Source organism: Otolemur garnettii, unplaced genomic scaffold (genome assembly GCF_000181295.1).
Source record: "Otolemur garnettii isolate 467f Iridium unplaced genomic scaffold, OtoGar3 scaffold00144, whole genome shotgun sequence".
In the NCBI taxonomy this organism is placed as follows: domain Eukaryota; kingdom Metazoa; phylum Chordata; class Mammalia; order Primates; family Galagidae; genus Otolemur; species Otolemur garnettii.
Genome location: NW_003852539.1, coordinates 261,947 through 270,533, shown reverse-complemented (window position 1 = coordinate 270,533; position 8,587 = coordinate 261,947). Strand labels below are relative to the sequence as shown.

General features: G+C 42.8%; 1 protein-coding gene across 1 annotated transcript in view; it reads left to right on the top strand.

The window, feature by feature from the left end:
• The window catches only part of ERMAP (erythroblast membrane associated protein (Scianna blood group)), a 14,825-nt gene that overhangs the window by 3,174 nt on the left and 3,064 nt on the right, over positions 1-8,587 (top strand). The window contains exons 3-9 of the mRNA XM_003798956.1: positions 1,498-1,614; positions 2,506-2,538; positions 3,556-3,588; positions 4,892-4,912; positions 6,904-6,924; positions 7,023-7,049; positions 7,142-7,168. Of these exons, the coding sequence (XP_003799004.1) occupies positions 1,498-1,614; positions 2,506-2,538; positions 3,556-3,588; positions 4,892-4,912; positions 6,904-6,924; positions 7,023-7,049; positions 7,142-7,168 (279 nt within the window). The remainder of the gene's footprint in view (positions 1-1,497; positions 1,615-2,505; positions 2,539-3,555; positions 3,589-4,891; positions 4,913-6,903; positions 6,925-7,022; positions 7,050-7,141; positions 7,169-8,587) is intronic.

Below are 8,587 nucleotides of genomic sequence, written 5' to 3'. Positions count from 1 at the left end.
ATTCGAACCCGCCACCTTAGGTGTATGTGGCTGGCGCCTTAGCCGCTTGAGCCACAGGCACCGAGCCTGATTATTTTCTTAGAAAGTGTTTCTGCAGGTAGAATTAATGGGTTAAAGGGTATGAACTGTCTCAGCACCTGTAGCTCAGCAGCTAGGGTGCCAGTCACAAACATCAGAGTTGGGGGGTTTGAATCCAGCCTGGGCCTGCCAAACAACAATGACAGCTACAACCAAAAAATAGCCAGGCGCTGTGGCAGACAACTGTAGTCCCAGCTACCTGGGAGGCTGAGGCAGGAGAATCATTTAAGCCAAGCGTTTGAGGTTGCTGTGAGCTGTCACGGCACCCTACTGAGGGGGACAAAGCAAGATTCTGTCTCAAAAAAAAAAAAGAACCCAAACAAAAAAAAAAACAAAAAACTATATGAACCATTTAGAATCCTTTGAAACATGGAGTCATATAGCAGAAAAAGGTGGTTCTGGAGTCAAGAAAGATAGACTGGGGCCTGGGGTGGGAAGGAGTCATAGACCTCTGCTAATCCTGTCTTTTTTTCTCTGTGTGCCCCTCCTTTCTTCTTTTACTGCTGCCACTGACCCTCACTAAGTGCTATGTGCCTTACATGACTGGTCTTTTTATTTTTATTTTTATTTTTTGCTACAGCGTCTCAAGCTGTCACCCTGGGTAGAGCGCCAGGGTGTTATTATAGTTCACAGCAACCTCAAACTCTTGGGCTTAAGTGATTCTCTTGCCTCAGCCTCCTAAGTAGCTGGTACTACGGGTGCCCATCACAATGCCCAGCTATTTTTTTTGCAGTTGTCATTGTTGTTTAGCTGGCCCGGGCCGGGTTCAAACCCACCAATTTTGGTGTATGTGGCTGGCACTGTAACCACTGTGCTATGGGCGCCAAGCCTGGTCTTTTTAAATATCCCTAAAACCTAAGGAGACAGGGATTCATCACCTCTATCTTACACATGAGACAAGCCAGGGTTGGAGGTGCTCAGTCTCCTGCCTAGGGTCACACAGTGTTGAGTAAGGACATACCCAGCTTGGGCTCTTACCCACTTCTGCTTATTTTTTTTCCTTCTCTATTTCTTCTTCATTTTCTCCTTTCTTTCCCACCTAGGCTTTAGGCCTGCTGCTGCAGCACTATAGAAATTGTTTTGCCCTGTGATAGTGCTCAGGGCAGGGAGGCCACACAGACTGCTATTCCAGAGCACAGTGAAAATCTGAAGGGGGCAGCCCAAGAGCAACCTCCAGCTCTTGGGCTTAAGCGATTCTTTCGCCTCAGCCTCCCAAGTAGCTGGAACTACAGGCGCCCACCACAATGCCTGGCTATTTTTTGTTGAGGTTGTCATCATTGTTGTTTAGCTGGCCCAGGCCGGATTTGAACCTGCCTCACCTACCTTGGCTGGAAGTCTCTCCCTAGAGGTGATGGAGACAGTGGGACCGTGCCTGAGCTGTCTGCTATCTCAGGGGGTCATTGGTGGTTTTTGTTGCAGCCCCATCTCCTGGAAGGGTCTCATCCTTAGAAGTGGTTCTTACTGGGATCCTTTTTGTCCTGCTTCTTCTCATCGTGGTATGCATTTGGCTTATCTGGAAGCAAAGAAAATCAAAAGGTAAGCTGAGCTGACATACCCTCAGTATTCACTGATCTAGATTCTATACCTGAATCTGGGGAGCTAAGGCTGGCAGCAACTAGGAATAGGACTGCTCTGGGAAAATGCTGGATGGGCATAGATATAGACATGATACTTGTCCCTAGGTTTAGGGAGAAAACCAGAAGAGCCATGCACTGGGGACACACAATGCAGAAAGAATTCAATAAACTGCAGAAACACCCTTGGGCAGAGGTGTGAATTCCTATCCTTTGAGAAATTAGAAAATAACTGATTATGCCAGTCTTCTAATTAACTAAGAAATTAATTAGAGCCTTCTAATCAGGAAATCCAATTATATGCATGGGATAAAATCCTCAGAAAAATGGTCAAAGGTTGGAAAGGACTTTGATCACATAATATAATACTCCTCCCCTTATCTGATGATTTGAAGACCCCCTACTCCTTTCAAATAAATGGTCACACATCCATAGTGGCAATGAGTCAGTCCCACTGAGGCAGCTTGGGGAATCTTTGGACAACTATACCTATTAGAAAAAGCCTTTCCTAGGGCTGGGCATAGTGGCTTAGGCCTGTAATCTTAGCAGTCTGGGAGGCCGAGGTGGATAGATTGCCTGAGCTCACAGGTTCAGGACCAGCCTGAGCCAGAATGAGACCCCCACCTCTAAAAATAGCCAGGCATTGTGGCAGGCACCTATAGTCCCAGCTATTCAGGGGGCTGAGGCAAGAGAATCACTCGAGCCCAGGAGTTTGAGGTTGTTATGAGCTATGACACCATGGCACTCTACTGAAGGCGACAAAGTGAGACTCTGTCTCAAAAATAAATAAATTAATTAATTAAGGAAAAAACCCTTCCTAAGCTGAGCTGACATCTATTTTTCTCCCTTTTAGAGAAGCTTCTCTATGAACAGGTGATGGAGGTAGGTAAGTGTCCTGGGATGGGGGTGGAGAAGATGTTTCTTTTTTCATTTCCATACCCCCAGTGTTCACTAATCTAGATTCTGTACCTGAAAATTCCATCCATCTGCTGTTCTTGGTGATGGTGGTGGTGGAGGTGAAATCTGTTGCTTTCAATGTTTACTGACTCTTACTTGTAACAGTGTGCCTTCTGGTATTTTTGGTGATTATGCACTCTTATTTTGTGGGAGCTGTGTGGATTGAATGCAAGGGACATTTTTATTTGTTCAACAAATACTTGATAATTATCTGTGAAATGCCCTGGACTATACTAGATTTTGGGGATACAATGGTGAGTAAAAGCAGACACAGCCTGTGCCTTCCTGGAAGTTTTAGTCTGGTCAGGGAGATTATGCAAATTAAATACTACACAAATAAATAAGTACAAATGCCACAAAAGCAAGCTGCTAGGTCTGTGAAGAGTACCATATGACCAGGAAGACCCAACAAGCTGAGGGCGTGGGGATGTGATGTCTGACTTCAAGGACAGGAAGTCCTGAGTGAAGAGGGAATGGAAAACCATCTACCATAGAAGGAACAGTTTGTGAGAGAGGCATGGTGGGGAAGGGCAGCACACATTTGGAGAGCAGAGAAGGTGCAAGAGCAAGAAGTGGCAAGGACAAAAATGGGGTGGTGGGCAGGGTTTGGGCCACCTGAGGCCTTGCAGACCACATTGAAGACAGTCCTTTCCCTGAGAGCAGTGATAAAGCGATGCACAGGCATATCCATTCAGAATCGTGCTTTGAAAAATTCTCTCTGGCTGTAGTGTTGAGAAGAGACCAGAGAAAGTATGGTAGGGTGTGGGCAACAATTTGGGCTGCCAATCCTGCCGTCCAGAGAAGAGATGTTCAGGGACTGGATCAGGGAGGTATTGGTGCAGATAGAGAAGGGCAGGACGGAGAACAGCAGGTGAGATCAGTGGGAATCAGGGCCCCTCCCAGTGATGGCAGAGACTCTCATGATCTTATCCTTTCCTTTTTCTAGAAAATCTTCTCTCAGAACATGCAAAAGAAAAAGGTAATTACACGTAAAGGGTAATGGGTAGGAAACAAATAACATGTTCTCTCTCTTCCCCCCTTACATGTCCTCCAAGCTGGGGCAGGTATGGAGTGCACACTGTAGGCACTCTGGCTGTTCTGCCCAAGAGTGGAGGGGAGTGTAGTGTAATGATGGTGGGGGCTTCTCAGGAGTCAGACAGACTTGGGTTTAAATCCTGTTTTTTTAGCCACTTTCTAGCTGAATGACCTTGGGCAAATTTTATGTCCTTCTGAGCATCAGACCATACCTCAAGAAAATGGAAATAATAATTTTATGTACCTCATATTGTTGAAAGGATTCTGTGTTTACCTCAGTGTAAGTACAGGACAAAGTAATTAGAGCCATTAGTAGTGGAAATGCTAACACTGAACCATAACTTCCCTTGGAGCTGGGTCATGTGTCAGGTGTCATGTTCAGCTTCATTGCTCTGACATCTGACACACACATGCCTGGCCCTTAGGGTCTGGTGGTAGACTCAGACATATAACTTTAATTATCTGGCAGGGTCAGTGCTGGGGGGGAGAAAATGTGTGCCGCCTATGTTCCCAAACCTTCTGGGACTTCTGTGTTTGTGAAATTTATAATTTCAGGGGAGCAGGCCGGGCACAGTGTCTCACACCTGTAATCCTAGCACTCTGGGAGGCTGAGGCAGGTGGATCACCTGAGTTCATGATTTTGAGACCAGCCTGAGCCAGAGCGAGACCCCATCTCTAAAAATAGCCCGGCGTTGTGGTGGGTGCCTGTAGTCCCAGCTACTGGGAGGCTGAGGCAAGAGAATCACTTGAGCCCAAGAGTGTGAGGTTGCTGTGAGCTCATGGCACTCTACCAAGGGTGACAAAGTGAGACTATATCTCAAAACAACAACAACAACAAAACTTCAGGGGAGCTACAGTAGAGAATAATGAAGTCATATCAACAAGTTCATGTGAGGACTTTAGATTTACACCTTAGATACTATCATAGCAGACTACAAAAGGACAGCAAATCATACACCCAGGCACTGCAGTTACAAACATACTGAAACACTCATACAGACTGCGGAAATGAAACCAGACAGACTGGGGAAGGAGGAATCGCAGTTTTGGGCAAGCTGGGTCATTGGGAAAGTGTTACCAGGACCATCAGATTCTCCTGGGACATGGGGCCCAAGTCAGGACTGATAGAAATATCAGCATCCTTTTCTTCCTAGAGGGTGGAGTGATGAGGCTTCCAGGGACCTAGGATAAAGGGGCAGGATCTGATCACTCACTCCTCTCTCTCTCTCTCTCTCTCTGGTTTTTAGGAAGACTCCATAAAGCCTTCAGTAAGTTCTGCTCCTCATCTGTGGCGCCTTCTGCTGAGATCTTTGCTTTAGAATGAGTGTCTGAGTTCACTGACTGGAGCAGAAGGGAGAGGGCAAGTGCTGTGCAAGCCGTGCAAATTGGGGATTTCTTGGCTCTCACGGCCTCTTTTCTCAAGTATTTCCTCTTCCTCTTTCTTGGCCAAATGTTACCTAGTCTCAAATGGGAACTGTTTTTACCAGCAAGAGATGTACCTGCATAGGTGAAGCCATCTGGAAGTCCCTTTTATTACCCAGGCATGACATTTCTTAGGTGGGATCCATGATGGACAGATCCTTACTAAACTAAAAGTGCTGGAGCATTGCTTCTCCACCACTTCATGTATGAGGACCTCCATCTATCTATCTATTTATTTATATTGGTTCAGGTTCATTGAGGGTACAAAGAATTAGGTCCCACTGCGTTTGTTAGGTTAAGTCCCTCTTTAATTGTGTGACGACCCCAAGAGGTGTGCCATAACTCTCCATTCCCCTCCCTCCTCTTCTCTCCCCTCTATTTCATTCCCGTGCCCCCCACCTTGAATTCATTTGAGTTTTTCTCTTATGTGGGTATGTATTAGATTGTCTACTGGCTTCATATTAGAATGTGGGAAATTTGAGGTTGCTGTGAGTGAGGTTGATGATATACCACAGGTTGCTAGTCCATTACCATTCCTGGGTTGATGGGCATTTTTAGGCTGTTTCCACATTTTGGCAATTGTAAATTGAGCTCTAGTCTAGTGAAAATGTCCTTATGACAAAATGATTTTTTTCTTCTAGGTAGATGCCTAGTAATGGGATTGTGGGATCAAATGGAAGGTCTAATTTGAGTTCTTTAAGGACTCTCTATACTTTCTTCCAAAAAAGATTGTATTAGTTTGCAGTCCCACTAGCAGTGTAAAAGTGTTCTCTTCTCTCCACATCCACCTCAGCATCTGAGACAACCTCTTTTTAACATTTAAAAAAACAAACAAAACCCTGCAGTACAGGGGTGGTGGCTCAAACCTGTAATCTTAGCACTCTGGTAGGCCAAGGAAGGAGGATCCCTTGAGCTCAGGAGTTCAAGACCAGACTGAGTAAGAAAGAGACCCCATCTCTACTACAAATATAAAGAAATAGCAGGGCATCATGGTGGGCACCTATTGTCCCAGCTACTTGGGAGGCTGGGGCAGGAGGATCCCTTGAGCCCAGAAATTTGAGGTTGCTGTGAGCTAGGCTGATGCCACGGCACTCAGCCCAGGGCGACAAAGTGAAACTCTATCTCAAAACAAGACAAAACAAAACAACTCCCCCAACAAAACCCCCTGCAGACATTTAACATATCCATTTTGTTTTATACTGAGATAGTATATATGATAACAAAATCTAATAGAGACTCAGTTGTTTTTTTTTTTTTTTTTTTTGAGACAGAGCCTCAAGCTGTCCCCCTGGGTAGAGTACTGTGGCATCACAGCTCACAGCAACCTCCAATTCCTGGGCTCAAGTGAGTCCCCTGCCTCAGCCCCCCAAGTAGCTGGGACCACAGGCGCCCACCACAATGCCCAGCTATTTTTTGGTTGCAGCCATCATTGTTGTTTGGTGTGCCCAGGCTGGATTCAAATCCTTCACCTTAGGTGTATGTGGCTGGCACCTTGGCCACTTGAGCCATAAGCGCCAAGCCAGAGACTCAATTTTAAATGAACTTGTATTTTACTCTTCTCTCGTGCACATACATACATTTACATTCACTACCTGTTGGTATGAAATGTTCAGTCTGCATAAAGTTTGGCTCACAAAGGAATTGTCTGATCATCTGCAGTAGTGCTGAGGCCCATGGCACACAGCTGGGAGCTATTGCCATCGTGAACACTCTCATAAGGATGTTCCAGAGTATAGCCATTGAGGATCTGCTCTAGGGCTGTGGTTGGGATGGGATTATAGCACTATGGGAATATAGAAAGCCTCGTTCTGATTTGCCCAATTTTCTTATTTTTTAGAGAAACTCCGAAGTGAACTAAGTAAGTTTCCCATGTTCTTATAACTTTCATGCCGAGTTATCTCCTGTTATCCTGAAATTCACAGTGATAGTTCATCTTCCTTGGTTCTTTTTTCATAGAGTTGAAAAGAGCTGCAGCAAACTCAGGTGAGTTGCACCTTCTCTGCGTTTAACCCCCACCTCTGTGAGTTCTTGATCTCTTTAGTGCTTTAACAACTAATCCCTTCTATGTCTTTCAGGCTGGAGAAGAGCACGGCTGCATTTTGGTAAGTTATAGCAATTAAATAGATCCACATTTCTCTTTTTTTAAAATTTCAGATTAATATGAGGGTATAAACCATTAGGTTACATTGTTTGTGTTTGTTAGGTAAAGTCCAAGTTGTAGTTGAGCCCTTCACCTGGGGGTGTCCTGTATACCCTTACACTGTGCACATTGGGCGAGAGCTCATCAATTCTCTTCTCTTCTCCCCTTGCCCCCACTTGAATTTATTTTGTTTTTCTCTCTTGTGAGCACGTAGTTATTTATCTATTGGTGTGATGTTAGGATGGAATACATTGGATACTTGTTTTATTTTTAAAAATTTGATAACAATAAAAGAAATTACAGTCTGCATTTCAGGGGAATGGAGCATGATCTAAAGTTACAAAGCCTTCAGGAGGATGGGCTCTATTAGATTCACATTTTCAGAGCCCATCCACCTTAAGGCTTTGTAACCTTAGATTGTGCTCCATTCCTTTGAAATGCAGACTGTACACAAGAATGGAAGAAAAAAAATTAAATTTTCCAAATGGATTGGAATGGATTCTTATAAGAGCTTTGACAAATAAGAAGCCAAATCCTTTATATACAAAAGGATTATACAAATTTGGAAGAAAATCAGTAAGACCACCATGCATAAGAAAAGGTAAGAACTGACAGGTAACACAGAAGGAAATGCAAGTGGCTTAATAATAAACATTTTAAGATCTTTAATTTCACTAGTAATGAAAAGTGAACATGAAGACAGTAATACAACTACATTTGGTCCAGTTAAGCAGCATGGTTAATTTTTAAATTTTTTTTAATAATACATAATCCATGTAAAAGTATAAATTTAAATTAGCCAAACAGTTTTGTAAAGTAGTTTATAAATATGTGTGAAGGACATTTGAAATATGATCCTTAGATTTCTACTCTGAGAAGATATTCTGAAATGCTAGCAAATATTTAAATATAAAGGTATCCTTTGCAAATATTGTTGTATAAACTAAAAAAGTCAAGCACCTTAATGTCCTCAAATAAGTGCATATGAAGACCATTTAATGACATTGGAAAATAAATTGCTGTGACCTAATAATAATAGCTATAAAATAAGCTATAAAGCTATGTTCTGTTGATATCAGTGATAACAATGGTTATCTTTGTTTATGTGAATTATTATTTCCATTTGTTTTGCTATGTTTTTCTGTATTTTTCATGCCTACTTTCATAACTATTAAAAATAAATTAAAAAATACAAAAAAACCAGAAAAAAAAGAAATACAGACTGTAATTTCTTTTATTGTTATCATATCTATTTATCAAATTTTAAAAAATCTTTGTGATCTTTTTTAGGTCACAGATTTAGAAAGTCTTCTTTCTTTTAGAGTACTGATAATTATTAGGTTTTCCCTTATTATTTTTTTAAAGATTTTTTTTTTTTTTT